The 19,041-nt window shown below is 39.1% G+C and overlaps 1 protein-coding gene across 1 annotated transcript; it reads left to right on the forward strand.

Annotated features, from left to right (window-relative positions):
* Positions 1–374: 374 nt before the first annotated feature.
* Positions 375–18,832, forward strand: DCLRE1A (DNA cross-link repair 1A). The gene is made up of 9 exons (XM_051618843.1): positions 375–1,405; positions 2,858–4,423; positions 6,319–6,452; positions 7,554–7,672; positions 9,356–9,499; positions 10,412–10,557; positions 11,549–11,703; positions 17,277–17,418; positions 18,057–18,832. The coding sequence occupies exons 1-9, from the start codon at positions 988–990 to the stop codon at positions 18,221–18,223; spliced, it is 2,991 nt and encodes a 996-aa protein (XP_051474803.1). The 5' UTR covers positions 375–987; the 3' UTR covers positions 18,224–18,832.
* Positions 18,833–19,041: the final 209 nt, after the last annotated feature.

The following is a 19,041-nucleotide window of genomic DNA, read 5'->3' on the forward strand; positions in this document are numbered from 1 at the left end:
AGTCTTACCGGGGAACCTTCTCAAGAATTCCGTGTTTTTACATAACTTTGATAGTCACAGCAGCAGATTCGTGGGGAGAATCCCGCAGTGGTGTTTCCTGCTCAGCAGATTCAACACAAACTGTTTTCCCGCCCAGTTACTTTTATTACTATTATCATTATTTGTAAGTCGAATAGATTAATACCGGGACAAATTCCAAACAAGGCAGGAATAATTTACATGGTGGGATTATTTTTATTATTTTTTTTTGCGGGGGGGGATGCTAGGAGAGAAGCGGGAAGTTGAGCCACAGCCGTCGTGACGAAGCTGCGGAGGCGAATGCGCTGCTGCGGCGGCCGGCGGCGGGGAGAGGCGGGCGGGCCCGGCCCGGGGTGGCGGCGGGAGCCTCAGGGGGCACCGGCCTGCGGCGGACACTCCGACCCGGGAGGTTCCGGCCCTCGGCGGACACTCCGACCCCGGGAGGCTCCGGCCCCGGGAGGCACCGGCCCCGGGAGGCTCCGGCCCTCGGCGGACGCTCCGGCCCCGGGCCTTCGCCATCCGATGACTCCCGGCAGCGATCGGCGTAGCTGAACTTCTCGTCGTTTTCTTGTAAAGCCTTCCTGCTTCGAGGGGGCAGTCAGGGGAGAGGGGCGAGCTGGGCTCCACCTTCCGAGGCCGGGCGGGGTGCTTGAGAGGGAAAGCTGAAGGAGATGGCTCACCCGGCCAGGCTTTCTGAGTCTTACGGGCTCGGGGGTTTCGTTTGACAAGAGCAACTCCGAATGTTCAAAGAGACACTAATTAAATTATTTTTAGGGTGGGATCCACCATGCTTCTGCCCCATCACAGGCTGCTGTTTGGTTTGTCGCCCAGTGTTGCTCTTTTAAAATGGAGTTCAGGTGCTTTTCTTCAGATAATGAAGTTGGGAGGGATGAGAAAACGTCTTAGTGGAAGCAAAGGTAGGCTTGTGGTCTGTTGCTTAAAGGAAAGGAGAATATTTTGTGTGTTGCCATGTCTGAGGATATTTTATTGGAAGAGGACATTTGGGAGTACAAATCCATTAGGAAGCAAAAGCATCAGCGTCATTCAGAGACCATCTCTACACCTGTGCAGAAGGTAAATGATGAGAAGTGCAGGCCAAAAAGAAAGAGAAATAGAAATAAAAAAAACGCCGCCGAAAAAACTGATACGCTTCAGCAAACTGAGCAGAAATCAAGGCCAAATCAGGACATAGATCCCTGTAAAGATGACAGTAGTGTGCACTTCCAGGAAAGCCTGAGTAGCCTGACAGAACAGAGCTCACAAAATGCAAAGCCCACTCATGAAGGATACTGTCCGAGCTGCCAGATGCCTTTCTCCTTGCTAGTGGTCCAGACACCTCGATGGCACGTTGCTGAATGTTTGGACACTCCAGGATCCACTGAAAAAGGTATGAATAGAGTAAGAAAAAAATCCTTAAGAGAAAATGTAAAGATTCCTCACATAATGCTGCTGTAAACCTTGGTTTTAATATTTAGTTCAAAATCTGAGGAGGTAGTTGGTATGATTTGTGGAATATGAGTACTGATCATTCATCAGTGTTATTTTCGTATGAGATTTTTGGTTCTTTGGGAAGAACATGGAAATCTGACATGATCATCTCATACCAGAATTTAATCTGAAAACTTTGTAGTCATAAAGTGTCATGATTGTTTATCATCTCCAGTTTTAGTAGTTCATTGAAGAAATTGAAAGTTCCTATTTACCATTTTAAAATAATGGAATCTGATTTGGTTACTAAGTCAATGTCAGCAAAAAGCTCCCTTAATTTAAGAGGCTGCTATTTTTCATACTAAATTTCATTTCCCTTAGCTATCAATTTTACTATCCTATATCATGTTGCTGAAGCTGAAATCAATCTGTTGTGTTGATTTACTGGTCCAGCAAGCATTAGAAATTTTATATAGAATTACACAGGAACATTCCTGTGCCATGAACACACAGTTTTGTTTTGAATTCTGTACAAGAGGAATAAAACTGACTCATTCCAATTGCTAATTTCATGTGGGTAAATACCATGTCTGAACAAATCCAGGTATCCAACTTATGTTGTTAATACACCTGATAGCTTTTGAAAAAACAGAGAGCACTTTTCTTTCTATATCTTTGTAACTTTCCTTGGAGTTTCTTCTTCAGAACAGTGAAATCTGAACTCTTTACTCCTGCTTTTGGCAGTGGTTTTAACTTGAGGCAGATGTGTTAACAGCTCAATTCCATCTCTTACTCCCCTAATTAACAGATGAAAAAATCTTTCTCCTTGATTTATGCTTTCACCTTAAAATCCTCAAAAGTTAGGCTGGCAAACTCAACAAAAAAAAGCCTAGTGAACAGCCACGGATTTTTTTACTGGCATCTGAATCCTGAATACTTTTTTCACATAAGTAAATATATGAACTTTTTTAAAAAATGGAATTTCAGGTTGATTCAGAACCAAGATTTGGGTTGTTTTCAAACATGTCTACTTGCCTTTCCTGGTGCCACTGCTCTGAGCTCATTGCTTGCAGGTGAGACAATTCTAAACTAGAAGCCCTATGATTACGTTAACATAGCACTGAAACAGGGTTAAGTATTCTTGTTGTTAAAGGTCTGTATTAATTCAGGCATAGAGTTGTATTAGCAGCAGCTGTTTGGTTTTGGGTTGGAAACATGCTCATGTCTAGCCAGCTCAGGGCAAGGAGGTCTCGAGGGCTTGGAAATTACTTGTGCCTTCTGTGCTCCAGTTGCTGTGTTCATAAGAAAGAGCTTTTAAATTGTGTGTCATGCATGATTTTTATTTTAATAATGATGCCAACTATATTTGAAAAGATATTAATGTTACTTTTCTGTTTAATTCTTCCCATAGAGTGTCCTGATGGTTTGCTGTGCACTTCTGCCATTCCATCCCACTACAAGCGTTACAGTCATTTCCTACTTGCAGCAGGCAGGGCAGGACATTATCTTGTAAACTCTTCAGCAAACACTTCAGAGAGCAAGATGACATGTTCTACTCCTGCAAAGCCCAGATGTTCCCCAAGTCATGTGGAGGAAACCTCACAGAATGATAGACCATCTAATAATGTAAAAAATGTCCCAAATGATGACTGTACATGGATGGTACAGAGTTCACCACAAATGAAGTCTCTAAATATGACCAGTGAAAGTACTTCCTCTTTTGCAGATGTTCAGAAGCCTCAACAGACATTTCAGGTTACTCAGACCACAGATAATAGTTGTAAATTTGAATTTTATGACTTTGCATCCTCTCAAGGAAGTGAAACAAGAGAAGATCTGTGTAGTCAGAAACATGCAAGTCAGCCAAGTCTACTACTGTCAAAAGCTGACTTCAGTGACTGTGACATTTCTTATTCTCCACTGAGTACTTTTGAGGAAAGTGAAGAGGAAACTGAGGAAGAGGAGAAGAAAGTAAAAACATCACAAAGTAAATTACTCAAAGTCCGGAACTTGGAAGATGAAGAATCTAATTCTGTGGTGTTCAAAACATTTGATGGACTTTTCTTACTGCAGAATCCTCAGTATGAGCATACCAAAGTGGGAAATTGCATCATTGGAAAAAAGGACAGTGGGGAAGTAAATACATTGAAACATCTAAATCATCACACAGCTGCTTCTCAGGGTCACATGAGCAGCAAGTTCTGTAGTTCAACATGTGTAGATAATCAGCATCAACAGGAGGCACTAGCTGGGGGATCCTCTTTTAATTGCAAGGAGGCTGAACAGGCAGAATTTATTTCCTCTGCTGCTAAAGCAGGTAACGTGGAGTCAGAAGATACTGGTGCTTGTGCTTTGGGTTCTGCATATGTGAGTTTTACTGAAACATCATTGCTGCTAGTCAGAGAAGATGCTGGGTCTCTTCTGACACAGAAAAGTAACGTTTTGAGGGACCCAGGTAACATTTTAGCTAATACAGATAAAATTACTGCCAATGCAACTGAAAAAAGAGCTTACCAGGAGAGTCTGCAGTCAGTTGTAGAAAAAGAAGGAAGTCTTGATACAGCTGCTGTGTGCTTTCCCAGCCCTGTCTCTAAAATAGTGTCATCTCCTTCTTCAGCAAGTATGAATGCCAAATCCAGTCCTGCCAAAGTACTCAAACAAATGGACATTGGTGTTTTCTTTGGGTTAAAACCCAAAGTAAAAGAGGAAAGCAAAGGAGAGACATGTTTGTGTGAGGGAAAGCAGATATCAAGTTCAGTAACTCCCAATGGGAAGAGGCCCAGACAGAAAAAAAGGAAAGCTGAAGGGTCCGTGGAAGATGTGCAAGCAGTTACAGAAAGTTCAAGTAAGGATGGAGCCTTTGCAGATCTAAGTTCTTCTGGTGGCCAACAGAGGTGGAGAAAAAAAATTAAAGAATTTTCTACTGTAGGTGAAGGAACAAGAAAAAAACACTGCCCCTTCTACAAGAAAATACCAGGTGAGAGGTAACTGTTGCTTTCTGTAGAGGTTAACTCATTTTGATTTGTGTTGTATTTTTTTTTCCTAATTTTAGTCTTTGGTATTCTTCACTTCTCAGAACTGCAGCTCATAAGGAATTTTCTTTCCTCCATACAAGCTGATAGTCGGTGCAGGTCTCCAAAAGAAGGTGATTGCAGACCCAGAGTCAGCAATGGCTGAAAATAATTAGTGAAATAGTTATCTCAGGAATGTTATTTCAATGACTGAATTTTGAATATTTTTGACAGAGCAAGAAAAGCACTATTGAAAGATCTATCTACTGTCTTAAATTATTTTTAATATACCCCTTGTTAATATTCCTTCCTAATTCCTTAATTTAATATTTCACATTGATTCAGTTGTTCTTGAAAATAGGGTTGTCAGTAGTAATAGTTTCCTCACTTAAGTTTAAATAATTGAGTTTAATTTTGCATTTGAAATATGAAGAATGTGATTTATTGCAATTGTGAAAACAAAGAAAAGAAAATGAAGCAGAAGAGTTTAGGGAAGAAAACAGCCAGGAATTTATCAGAATCTCCTCAAACAATTACATAAATTACAGGATGGTCCATCAGTGGCTTAAAAAGCTTCAGATCCTCACAGTTCTATTTACTCCTAAAAGACTGCCTTAGTTTTAGGTGTAGATATTTGAGAAATCCAAGTAGAAAAATAGTGATCCTGAGTGCCAAGCTGCTGCTTGAAGACTGACCTTTAAGTCTTTGTGGAGCTACACCAGTATCCTGGGTTCCTTGAGCTTAGAGAATTTTCCGTGTATCATAAATTTGAAGAACAGACTCCTATGCCTATGATGCATTTTTAGATTATTTTTTTTTAAATTCTTTGTATTATCTTTGTTCTTAATTCTGTTGCTACATTTGCAGTATTATTTGACTGTATTTTCTGTGTTGCTAATGATACATATTTATCCCTGTGGCCTGGTATAATTCAGCCACCCTGAAATTTCAAGTCTAGTACTTCTCAAACACTTGGAGATTTTTGGCTTGTGATTTTTAATTAGCACACTGCTATAGGGTTTTTTTTGAGTTGCAAATACTTTAAATTCTAGCCTCAAGTAAGTACATCTCCTAGAAGATCTGGGAAATTTGCATAACATAAATGAAAAATACTTTAGTGCCACCAGATTAATTTTTATGCAGTGGTTTTTAGAAAGCATAACACATGTGAAGGGGCCATTTGTCAGTATGTTTGCATTTAAGAAAAAACAATACATTTGCAGAGAAAAGTGCTATCTTCTGCTCAGCTGTCTTCATGCAATATCTTTATACAAACAGCACCTCACTGACAGTACACAATGGCAAATCAGACATGATTCATTTAGCAGAAGTAGTTAGTCAAAGACCCCAGATTGCTTGCTTAATAATTCATGGTAGCATGTTTTAAAAGGAATATTAAACATAGAATAATTGAAAAATTGCAGTTTGATTGCAAAAGGCCTTTTGTTAAGATGTAATTACCTGTTTTATTCTGTGTTAAGAAGTTGGTATTACATTTTGATCTATGTGAGCTTTCAAAAATATCAGGTCAATGCAGATAAATGTGTTTTATTTGCTTAAGTAGTTGCCATCTGTGTAGGATGGCATCTCAACAATAGATATTTGGGAGGCCTGTGAAAGTATTTGTGTGTGAACACCGTTATATTTTTATTTTAATAAGCAAAAATAATTTTTGAACTGTTGACTCCTACACAAACCATACTCATCTTTATCTTCACATGGTTCCTTCAACTGTATGAGGTGTAACTGTATTACCTTTTCATTTGGAAGAAAGAAAAAAGAAGAAAAGGAACATCTTATTAGAAACTCATTCTGAACTATGCATGTTTGCTAACTGGCTTCTCTTCCCATTTTGCTGTAGGAACTGGTTTTACAGTTGATGCCTTCCAGTATGGAGAAATTGAAGGCTGCACAGCGTATTTCCTTACTCATTTTCACTCTGATCACTATTGTGGGCTAACAAAAAACTTCATATTTCCAATCTACTGTAATAAGGTATGGTTTTCCATGATGAGTAGAAATTTTCTAATCTGTATGCAACTATAATCATTTTTATATGAAAGTAAATAGAACATCAGAGATTCCACTGTGTTGGGTCAGTTGGCACAGTTGAGTATGTATAGGGGAATTTGGGTTTGCTTGATAAGAAATTCTTGCCCTGGTACTGAAACTTCCCAGTCTAGATACCAGGAAAAAAAAAAACACAACAGGTTTTTGAGGTTCTCTAGAGGTCAGTCTTTCAATCTCATCTCCTGCACAGTGTGGGTCTAACTTCAAAGTTAGATTAGACTGCTGAGAGCCACTGTTGGTCAGATTTTGAAAATAGGACAGATTCCATTGTATCTCCTCACACCTGTTGCAGTGCTTACCCACTCTGAAATTTCTTCCTACTACACAATTGAAATTTCCCTTTTTTGCAACCTGAGACAGTAGCTTGTCCTTTTTGTGTGCATCACGGAGAAGAATCTGGCTCCATCTTGTCTATAACTCTAGTCAAGTGATGGAAGTCTGAAATTAAATTCCACTTAAGCCATCTCTTCTCCACATTCAGTAAATGGAGCTGTTTTATCCTGGTCCCAAGTGTCCTGTGCTTCAGGTTGCTGATGGCCAAGACTGCCATCAGCTATCGTATGTCCAGCCAACACTTCTTTACTGATAACATGGTAAGGCACGTCACCTAATCAACCCATCCGGAACCTGCATCAAAAATCTGTTTCTGATTTACTCTGGAAGTCTCCTGGCATGCTCATGTCCTGTGTTGCCCTTCCAGTAGGTGCTGAGGTGACTGCAGTCCCCCGTAATAAGATTCAAGGCCTGTGACTTTGGAAATTTCTTCAGTTGTTTAAAAAAGGGTTTGCCCACCTCTTCTTCTTGACTTGGCAATCTGTAACAGATGTTATTCCCCCTTGTTTGCCTCCTCTCTGGTGACAGGCTTTTAGAAGTTTGCTTTTTAAGAGGTGAAATGCTACTGAAAGACTTGATTATACCCAGAATCTCATAGTTTCCCTCTAAGCCAGAATGTCTAATTCTACAATAAACAAGGGCTTTTTCTAGATACTTTTTTCTATTCCATCTTAAATCCTTTTGCTGTTACAGATAACTGGCAACCTGGTGAAGAGCAAACTTCGAGTCCAAGAACAGTACATCCATGTGCTGCCAATGGACACAGAATGTGTAGTGGATGGGATCAAGGTGTTGTTGCTTGATGCCAATCAGTATGTATCACTTCATTTGTTATGGAAAGTGTATAGGTTGTTAAAGATAAGTGGCTTTAGAGATACGCTTTATGTTTTCATGATTTTTGGGTTTCAGTGGATCTGAAAAAAATAAAGTGAAAATACTTCACATTCCTGAGTTGGCTTAGTAACATGCATTTTCTCTGCAGAAGTGAATTAGGCAGGTAGGAGCCTAAACTTCAAGTAGTTAACTTTTGAAATTAAGCTTACGCTTTTTTAACGGTTTTAGCTTAATTTTTTGTTGTTGTAACGAGTAAGTCGTTAACCACGCATAGCTCCATAATTTTAAAGCTTGTTGAGGAGGTGAATAATTTTTCTTACGATATGGACACTTTAGTTTTTGGTGTCTAGATTTGATTATCAGATGTGTTAGGTTTCTGTGTCTTCAACTAAAGAGTGAAATCTTCTAAGCCAAAGAACTTTGGATCCTGGGAAAGACAAAACCTAACCAACATTTTGAAAACTGAACTTTAAAGAAAAGCCTGTTGAAATGTGCAACAAGACTTCTACTGGGTCTGGTGCTAAAGGGTGAGAGTTTTGTGCAACTTAACACTGGCACTGTGAGGTAATGCTGGGTGTGGGACCCAGTAGCACCTGACTTCCAGCCCTGTGCTCTTGCTGTTCTGCCTCTTGGTACCTTATTTGGCTGTGGGCTAGAGAAATCCTTTCCGTGAAGTATATACTGAAATGCAGCACTGTGTCACAGCTGGTTTGAGTATTACTTATCTTAGGATTTGTTTATAGTTGGAGAGATAAGATTCCATTAAGTCCTTTGAGAACCCTTTCTGGGAATGAAAGAAGCCTTGTTGCTTATGTAATTTGGACACTTCTGATTTTTCCTGTTTGTCTCTCTGATCCCCTGCTTCAATTGAAAAGTCACATAAAACTGAGGTAGAAAGTTCAACTTTTTGGAGGCTTCAACAATTCTGTCATTGTACCTTTGATTCATGCCAGTTTTTCCCTTTTTTTTTTTCTTTTTTTTTTTTTTAGATTTTATTTACCCTGTACAGATGATTCATGTCCAAAATAGTCCCACTCTGGTTTTTCAGCCCAAGCACTGTCCTTCAAACAGCTTTGGCGAGGAATTGCAGGAAGTGCAATGGATTCGCTGTGGCCAATGAGAGAAATGTATTTATAAGCAGGGAATTCTGGATGGAGGATAATATTTAAAATCTGCAAATAAAATTTAAAAGGAAGTGCTTGAGTAAGTCCTGCAGGAATGAAAACGCATCTGCAGTAATTAAATTCTGTTCCTCCTGAATAAGAATGCTGCTTCTCTTTGGTGTGCTGTTTCCCCTTTCAATCAAGTAATAGAACCTCAGAGATTGCAACTGGGGCAGCACTTTTGTCGTACCTAAAAGAGGACAGATCATCCCAAAAGGCAATTAATGCTTGATTACTGTTGCTGTGGTTTTTTTTTCTTCTCTCCATCTCAGCTGAGAACTGAAGTCTAGATTGTCTGTGGCCATAAGGCTAGCTTTAGAATTCCTTTGGAAATGCGGAATTTCCAGCTAAATTTGGCCTCATAGTAGATGTGATTTAAAAAGCTGTTCTGCACACCTTCCTGCTCCTGAAGGGTGGTGTATCTTGTAAGGCAGTTTGTGTATCTTGTAAGACAACACAATTTGTATGGGGCTTTTGTTTTATGTTTGTTTGTCTCAGTTGTCCGGGTGCAACAATGATCCTTTTCCGCCTACCGAGTGGAACTGTTATTCTACACACAGGAGATTTCAGGGCAGATCCTTCAATGGAGCGCTACCCTGCTTTGGTTGGTCAGCAAGTCCACACCCTTTACCTTGATACCACGTAAGCTGTGTTTAATTGTTTTTTTTATATAACCCTCTTTTCAGTTAAGCAAGACTGGATACGAACCAAATGAGTGTAACAAAATTACTGTTTTAACACTTGTTAGCTCTACTTAATGTAATATAAAATCAGGTGTTTATTGAAAGTCCATGTATGTCTTACTCTTTGTCTGTTACGATGTGACATGAGAGGGAATAAAAGTGGGTGGTGGAAAAGATGCTGGAGTATTTGCTGAGATGGCCTTATTATTTAAAAAAATGATACTAAATTCTGGGTGTCAAAATTCATACATTATATTCAGCTCTAAAACAAGAACTTCATGAAACACTGGTCTTGATATGGATTCAGCTCTGTTATGAAAAGGGTTGTGGGGGAATTCAGAGAGTGAAAGAATGCCAAATGGTTAAGTCAGTTGTCCAAGTTTTCATTAGACCTTTCTATGACTCATGTATATAAAATTGTTTTTCTATGTGTGATGACTAATGCCCAGCTGCAGTCTTTTATTTCTGCTCCATATGTTTCTGCAAATGAATAGTGCCTTATGTTATGGTTTGTATGCATGACAAAAAATAGACATAAGGATGTAATTAGTACATAATACAAATATCTGGCTTGAAAGAGTAGTTGGTATTTATAGGGAAAAAACTATAGAATTGAGTGTTAGCGTCAGACAAGTGACTAGTTGCAGAGCAAAGACTGATAGACTCAGTGTACATTTTATCACAGCAATTTCATCTGGGCACCTCAGTGGCTTCTAATAAGTAGATTTCAAGTAGACTGAAATTACACAGAAGGATAACATATTTTTCATTACTTTATTATTGTATGCATGCAGTTTGAAGGGTTATCTTGGTAAATTCAAATTCTTCTATTTTGTGTAACAAAGTGCTTTGTCCTGTTTCCCCACCCCAGGTACTGTAGTCCTGAATACACTTTTCCTCCTCAACAAGAGGTTATCCAGTTTGCTGTCAATACTGCCTTTGAGACAGTGACTTTAAACCCACGTACTCTAGTTGTCTGTGGCACCTATTCCATTGGAAAAGAGAAAGTTTTTTTAGGTATGTAAAAGAAGTGTACTGGATCAAATAGCTAAATAAATATCTAAGTTGGTGTTAGAAGACTTTTTTTTGTTGTTGTTGTAGAAGATTGCTTTGTCATGGTGGTCAAACACAGTGTACAGAAATTAAGTATAATTAGTGATCCTGCTGCTAGTTTTCTAATAAAGTTTTAACTTTCTGAAATAAAGATTTTTCTGCCATGTTTACAAACTCCCTGAATATACAGAAGGCCAATTTGGCTATTAAATGAATTAACCTATTTGATTGTGGTCAGAAAATGACTAATGACAATTAAAAACACCCTCATAAACAAGGTCTTTTTGACATTTTTTTGTGTTAATAATCTCATACTGTCAAGAAACACCAAAGGGATGCAGTTCTTTGTAAACATCTGTTTTGCTAACAGTTTTCCCAAATACTTATAGTAATAAGCTCTAATGAAATAAATTTTCATAAATCATTCCCCAAACTAAAACACATCATCTCTGGCTCAATGGAAATCTTGTCTGCTATGCTTCACTTAGTTACAGTACTAGGAACAGCCATGTACCATTTGTGCTTTTGAGTGTATTTAAAGTCATCAGTGCAAGATTTACTTTCACTGAAATTTAATATCTGTCTTTAATGTGGGCTTTTTGTTGCTCATTCCAAAAACTACACATGTTTCTGGCTTCTTGGAACATAAATACCAGTTCACCCCTGTAACATTCTACCAAAGAAATATGACTTAAAACTTACCGATGTACTTCTCTGTCTCTTTCCAATTTTCATACACAATTCTGGTGCTAAAACTTAGGAGCCAGAGTTTTTTTACAGCCATTACAGGTTTCTCTTCTTAATTTTAAAATATAAAACACTGTATCCTGTTGAATATGGCTTTTTTTCATTAGTAAAAATGATCCGTTGCAATAATTAGGAGTATCTCCAATGCAAGCAAAAAATCAACTCTTACAATTTTATTTTTCTGATTTCTTCCCAATTAATTCTACAGCTATAGCTGAAGTGCTGGGCTCAAAAGCAAGTATGTCTCGTGATAAGTACAAGACACTGCAGTGCTTGGAGTCAGCAGCTGTTAATTCCCTTATCAGTATGGACTGGGATGGTACTTTGCTTCATGTTCTTCCCATGATGCAAATTAATTTCAAGGTAAGTTCAGAAAATACACTCTGTTGATTAGCCTGCTGGCTTATTTTACTGTCAGCTCCTCCCAACTGGTCTCGTGTTTGGTGCTTTTTCACCTCTTGTCAGTTCATATTTATTTAGCAAAGTTTTGACACGTAGCAATGCATTGGAAATGAAATGCAATTAAACACTAATATATGTCTCCAGACATGATGGACAGAAAGTGTAATTTCACTTCAATGTGCTGCTTGTACAAGATAATATGAGGTTTGTTCAAAGGTTTGTTTGGTGGGCTTTTTTGAAGTAGGTTACGTAACGACTGCAGAATCTATCCTGTTAGCCTCTAATACATTGTGACATGGAGTCCCTGCTTTCAGCCTTTTACCTGGTCTGATGTAGGGAAAGGCAAAGGGTTTTCTGCCTGTCAGTCTTTCTGTTTTGAGGCAGCCTCAACTCATGGCCAACTTCCAGCCTGGTGTTTGATAAAAAGGGAATAAGGTCTCCATGTTCCTCTGTATCATCATATTTTCATCTTTTAAAGGATTATTCTTTCCTTCTGTGTTGAAGATTTACATGGACATAAGGATACTTGCAGAGCAATGAAAACTCACACATACACAAATACACACATTGAGTGAGTTGAGGAACACCTCATATATACACATGCTTTAGTTTTTCCAGGCAATCTTCTCTAATATTTGTAGCAAAAGCAAGTAAAACAGTTAATTTTGAGGCATTGTTTCATTTAAGTTTACTACAAATGCACATTTCAGTTGAGATTTGAGGCAGTGGGTTTTTGTTGTTGAGAGTTTTTGTGGGTATTTCTTAGTTAGGAAACGTAACTAATTTCTAGGGGAAAGAAAGTTTCTCTAAGTAGACTATGAAATACAGAATGGCATTAAGGCAGAGCAGCAGGCTCTAGATGAAAGGTAACCTCGAAGAAAGAGAAAAGCAGTGGTTGCTTAAGCCTTATGGACTTGGATTCATTCTCCTGCTTTGCTTCAGGCCTGCTGTGCCATCTCAAGCAAATCCTTCAGAGCAAGATGTTATTTAGCTGGAGGACCAGCCAAGGTCAGGGTTGACCTAAAAAGGAGAAAAAGAGGCTGTACAATGTAGATGGTATCTTAATGTTTTAATGTTGTTCTATAATCTTTTCCATGGTGGAGCAGAAAGTGTGTAATGGAAATGTGTATGCATTTATTTTTAAGGTGTTTTGTTCTCTAAACAGTAATATAGGTCAGTTTATTCTGCAGATTTTTGGGTTGTTACGTGTTTCTCTCATTCATGTTGTACTCACGTAGTTGGACTGTCAGGCAGAGGGTGTGATTATACCACAAGGATGTCTCAATAGCTTCACTTCTCTGAGAGCAGTGATATCATGTGAGAACCTCACTCCGAGGTGGGCCAGTGCCACCCTCATGAAGTTCAACAAGGCCAAGTGCAAGGTCCTGCACCTGGGTCAGCACAATCCCAGGCACAAATACAGGCTGGGGGGAGAATGGCTGGAGAGCAGTCCTGAGGAGACAAGGACTTGGGGCTGGGAGTAGATGAGAAGCTGGACATGAGCCGCTGGTTTGCACTGGGGTCTGGAGGGACAATTGTGTCCTGGGCTGCATGAAAAGAAACGTGGCCAGCAGGGCCAGGGAGGTGATTTTACCCCTCTACTCTGCTCTGGTGAGGCCACACCTGGAGTTCTGTGTACGGCTCTGGAGCCCCCAAGCACAGGAAGGACATTAAGCTGTTGGAGAGGGTCCAGAGAAGGGCCATGAAAATAATCAAAGGGCTGGAGCAGCAGTGATATGAAGACAGGCTGAGAGAGCTGGGGCTGTTCAGCCTGGAAAAGAAAAGGCTCTGGGAAGACCTAGCGGCCTTCCAGTACCTGAAGGGGCTACAGGAAAGCTGGGGAGGGGCTTTTTACCAGAGAGGGTAGAGATAGGAGAAGGGGTCATGGTTTTAAACTGAAAGAGGGTAGATTTAGGTTAGATATCAGAAGAAATTCTTCACCATGAGGGTAGGAAGGTGCTGGAATAGGTTGCCTAGGGAGGTTGTGGAAGCCCTGTCCCTGGAGATGTTCAAGGCCAGGCTGGATGAGGCTTGTGCAGCCTGGTCTAGTGTGAGGTGTCCCTGCTCATAGCAGGGAGGTTGGAACCTGATGATCTTTAAGGTCTCTTCCAACCTTAGCCATCCTATGAGTTTATAATAAGAGTTTCTAGACAAATTTACAGCATGACAGAAGCAATGATTGAACCCTGGAAAGGGCCAGAAAAAATTCAAGGCACGGTGATCTAGTGGACAAGACTCCTAGTTTAACAGCCATGGCTCTCCGTACTGGGGTTTTGGCTTCATGTGTGAAGTTTCTGAAATGTGATCTCATGCTAGCATTAGTGATTTTGTGTCCATGTGGGTTAGGCAGACTAAGGAGACATCCAGAATGGTAAACATCGGATGCAGCCAGTGGCTGGATGAATGCCCCTGTGGAATGTGGTATCAGTAGAATGTGGAAAATGTTAAATGCTTGAAGATTATTTTGTATGGCCATTTATGTTATTTCTGCTCCAGCAGAATCAGTGAACATGACACTGGAAAGGACAGAACTTTCAAGAATAAATTATTTGATCCCTTGTAATCTCGTTCTAATTAAAGAATGATGAATGATATAATCGTGTTTTTACAGACCTTGTAAATGTAGATGTCATCAGCTACAGTTGCATTTTTTTGCCTTCTTCTGGATTATACATGTTTTGTCCTGAATTACTGTCTCATTACTGGGAAAGCCAGAATTATTTAGTGATCTGCATCACAAATCCAATGCCTTCATCATCTTCTGGGTCTCTCCTACCTCGTTTGTTCTCTTTGATCCCTAGCCCTATTCAAAAACACAATCCTGCTTCTTCCTGCTTTCTAATCCTGCTTGTGTAGTTTCAGCTGCAAACCTACAAATCCATGAAATCCTCATGGGAGTTTTCTAAGTCAAAAGCAGATGGATTTCTTATTTAGTAAATTCATTACATCTATGATCTGGTCCATCAGTTGTCTTTTTAATGGAATGCAAATACCCAAACCCTGATGGTATATTATAGTACTTCCTAGAAGACCCTCTTTTATATCCTTTTTTGCTCCTGTTACACTCTTTATTAATAGAAAGAACACCAGACCTGTCTGTGCTCCAGGCTTGATAGTTTTAAGAACTGTAGCATGATTCCTCTGCCTTCTATTATTGAAACAGTACTCTGGTCTGTTTCTGGGGGGGGGGGGGGCGGAAAAAAAAAGCTGCATAAGCTACGTCTGCTTTCCACAACTGGAGCTAATTTGTGGTAACTTGATACAACTAACTGTATGTGCCCAAGGAAAGCTTCCGTCTTCCCATAGCTGACTGCTCCCAAGACTAAATCTGGATGTCCACAGCTTTCCTGTAAGCCCCAAGTAAAAGGAAAAGAGTTCATTGTTGTGAGATTCTCCTGCATGTGCTTCTTTATTCACAAGCTTTCTGCTGTATTCAGGTGCTTGTTTTTTTGTTTGTTTGTTTGTTTTTGTTTTGTTTTTTTCCTAATCATTGAGTCTTAAGACTGCTGGAAAGCGTTGTATTTTTTTTTTATAACATTGATAATTTTTTGCATGCATATTCAGGAATTTTAGAAGTATTTTTGCAGTCTCTATGTTGTGGATATTTTGCCATCGTCCAGCTGTTTAATTCCAGATTTGGGGCTATCTGAAATCTGCTTTTCTCTGGGTTGCTTTTCAGGATTAATATCAGGCATGTTTTTTTTCATTTTAGAGTCAGCTGTTTTATTATTTCTGAACAAATAGCTTAGCTGTTCTTGTATCATTTTTAAGTGCTGTATTGATTCAGCAGAGACCTTCATTCACCTAAAAGCCTCAGGCACTTAAGAAAGTACAGAAATCTCTCTCTGTCTTTCCTTTAGTTGCCAGAGTTTAATGTTGGTACCTTCTGCCTAGAACCAAAGCAAACAAAAATTAATAGTGACCATAATTGTGTTAAATCCACTATGAAAAACAGGTGCATAAGTGATTTTTTTTTTGACAGGTTGAAAGATAATTTTTGTAAACTCGCAGCATCCTCAGAATGTGATTTCATGATCTCCAGATTGCCAGAGAATTGTGGTCTTCAGTTCTGTCCATCTCTTTTGTGTTGTTTAGCTCAGTAGTGTCTTGTACTAGCACTGAGGTGAAATTTTCAAAAGTGCCTGTGTTTGAAATGTACTAATACATTTTTTATGAGATTAAAACTGCATCCTTAATATGAATGTTGCACACTTGATTTATAGCAAAAATTGGAAGCAGATTAGCATTGGTTAATACGATAATCATTGTATTTGAAGTACTGTATTTAGATTTAATTAAAGCAAGGGGAGCAGATATATGAATTATTACCTAAAGCTATGTTAATCTTTCTAAAATGAAGTGTGAAGAATTAGACTGCTACAGTTACATCTTTAGTGAGGACTGAAAATTTGCAGTGTATTAAGAGGCATAGCAGCTAGTCACGATTCCTGTTCATGAATGAAACTTGTGGTAGGGTTGTTTTTTGTTCTTTCATGTACCTAGCTTGATGGATTCTGTGTGTTGCTGCTGGACATTGTATTGAAGGTGCTATTAAGTGTGGCCATGTCACAGGCAGCTTTCTGCTTCTTTGTTTCATAGTTTTCAAGTATCTGACAGGTTAGTGTTTAGTCACAGCTATCTATTCCCCTCTCCCCACTTTTTTTTAGGCAATCTTTATTTTGTGTTCCTCTTCCTGCTGCTGAAATACAGGTCATGATTTTGAGTTCTAAAATCTTATAGCACTTTCCAATGGAGAATGCACCTTTAAGATTTTATACAGGACACAAAATTGATTTTCTGTTTTTGGTTTGAAATAATACTGACTTCACTTCATCCAGGAACAGGATTGTACATTCTTTATACTTCCCTCTCATCCTTTTCCTGATCCTAGCTTAAACAGCATGGAAGGCTAACGTAGCCAACTTGGAAACTTTGTCAAGTAATTTTTTGTTGGAGTGAAGACATGAGAGGTGGTTTCCTTCCTATCTTGTATGGAGATGGGGTGAAACATGGTTTAGTGCTCAGAGCGATACTCAGTTCATGCACTGGCTTGCTGCAGTTTTTTGGGTAGCTTGCTTAATTAACTCTGAGAGCTTCTGGGCATAAGCAGATGTCAGGATGTCAGTGGCACTTTAAATTAACCTGATGATTTTGCACTGAAGTAGGCTTTCACCATCTTTTATCACCACTCAGCTGCAGAGAGCTGACCTCCAGCTGAGAGGAGGAAATGAATGACTTGGAGCAAGATGTGTAACGAGGATGTGATTATGCTGTATGAGTTCTGATCTGTAAAGCTTTAGCTGTTCATACGTGCTTATTCAGATGAAGCAATTGAGATCCTAAGGTACAAGGTGCTCTGCAAATGTAAATATTTATGATTAATAATTTCAAGGAAGGTGGTATTTAAGATAAAGAACTTCATATCAAAACATGATAATAAAATTTAGTCTGAAGTTTGTCCATCATGAAATCTCCGACCTTTGGGGTAATGAGCTATTTAATGAGATTAAGTATACACTGTGTTCTTTTCACAGGGCTTGCAAGATCACTTGAATAAGTTTTCTGAGAATTTTGATCAAGTTCTGGCTTTCAAACCTACTGGATGGACTTACTCTGATTCATGCCTTTCTCTGGTGGATATCAAACCTCAGACAAGAGGAAAGATCACCATATATGGTATGAGTGGTAAAGATTCAGTGCATTAATTTTGTGTGGATGCTTTCCATATTTTTATTCTGGAAACTCCTCCTGTTTATTGTAACAAATGCTTTTTCTGATAACTTGTTGAGAAACTGAACAGATGGATCTCTGCAGGAGAGATCTGTGCACTGAGTAGTCAAGAGCATTGTAAATGCAGATTTTTACATACATTTTGCTTCTGTCCTCTTGCAAAAGAAAGGCTTTTATCTGATATACATAGAGACTTTGGGGGTGAAATCTTGGCCTGACTGATGCTGGAAGTGTGATTCCAGAGCCAAGATTTCATTCCATACTTCAGTCGTTTGAGAGACTGTGGGTCTTCCTCTCAGTCCTTGTTGGTGCATTGAGTTGAATTTCTTAGTGTTGACATTCATTGAATCGAATGCTAAGTGTCATTCACTTTGCACTGATGAGTGACTTGGTAACTTAAAGCAAGGTAATTTTGCCAGAAGGAAAACCTGGGTTTTCATTTTACCTCAGATATAATCTTTAGATCTTCAATATTAATTAACAAAAAATATTAGCTAAAGTATTTCTTAGCTGGAGTGTTTGCAAAAGTGTTCTGGAAAGAAGCTAAGTGGTCTGATAGATGGCTGTGATTTGTTTCATTTCAGGGATTCCATACAGTGAACACAGCAGTTACCTGGAAATGAAGCGTTTTGTTCAATGGCTGAAGCCACAGAAAATCATCCCTACTGTAAATGTTGGTGACTGGAGAGCCAGAAGCTTGATGGAGAAGCATTTCAGAGACTGGATGATTGAGAACAGTAGGCATAAATAAATATAAGGAAGAATGTATATTTCAAAAGAGGTAGGCTGGAATGGGAGCTGTGAGATCCTCTGAACTGTGTTTTATCTCCCTTCTCCACGGAGCTTTCTTTAGGGAGGACTAAGCTCCCACTCTTCTGAGAAAGCCGAGTTTGGAAAAAAAAAGGCACCTTGCTTATTCATGTTCCTACTACTTATTTTTCCCATAACTTAACTTTTCCACAAATGCATAATTCAGGTTATTTTTATCTTACTCTTTTTTTTGCCGTTCTTAATTTTCCTCAGATTCTGGAGATGCCCAGATGTATAATGCTGGGGGAGAAACCACCTCCAGGTTAAAAATTTCTGAAAATAAGTGACTGTAATAAAGGAGACAAAACTAAGCTTATGTCACATGCTGTCAATTCAGGCTTCAGAGAAGCTTATTTCATGAGGCAGAACTGCCAATTGCATATTTAAATCTCGTAAGCAAAATTTACCTTATGAAAGAGGATTGGCTTGGGCTCTTGCATCATATGTACTTTGGAGAATTCAGTTTTATAAAAGGTGTTGCTACCTACATTCCACTCAAGGTTTTCTGGGGTTTTTTAATATTATTTTTTTAATAAAGGACCTGCAGGAATCCTGTGTGTTCTTTCTGAGTAAAATGCATTTCTTTTCAGTACTGTAGTTGCTAATCCAGGAAACCTGTTTGTGATATTTTTTGGTGAATTTTCTGTGTGTTGCTGCTGTAAGATTGCTCTTGCCATCCTGGTTGTGCAAAGTCTCAGCATGTGGTCAAAGCACCAAGTGGTCCATGTAGTCTCCTACAGGGCATTTGGGTTTGCAGTG

This window comes from Apus apus, chromosome 4 (assembly GCF_020740795.1).
Source record: "Apus apus isolate bApuApu2 chromosome 4, bApuApu2.pri.cur, whole genome shotgun sequence".
In the NCBI taxonomy this organism is placed as follows: domain Eukaryota; kingdom Metazoa; phylum Chordata; class Aves; order Apodiformes; family Apodidae; genus Apus; species Apus apus.

Bases quoted from the DNA above. Each gene is read 5' to 3' on its own strand.
- DCLRE1A (XM_051618843.1), top strand. From the start codon at position 988: ATGTCTGAGGATATTTTATTGGAAGAGGACATTTGGGAGTACAAATCC. The intron at 1,406-2,857 runs GTATGAATAGAG...TTCTTCCCATAG, and splicing joins TCCAGGATCCACTGAAAAAG to AGTGTCCTGATGGTTTGCTG. The intron at 9,500-10,411 runs GTAAGCTGTGTT...TCCCCACCCCAG, and splicing joins ACCCTTTACCTTGATACCAC to GTACTGTAGTCCTGAATACA.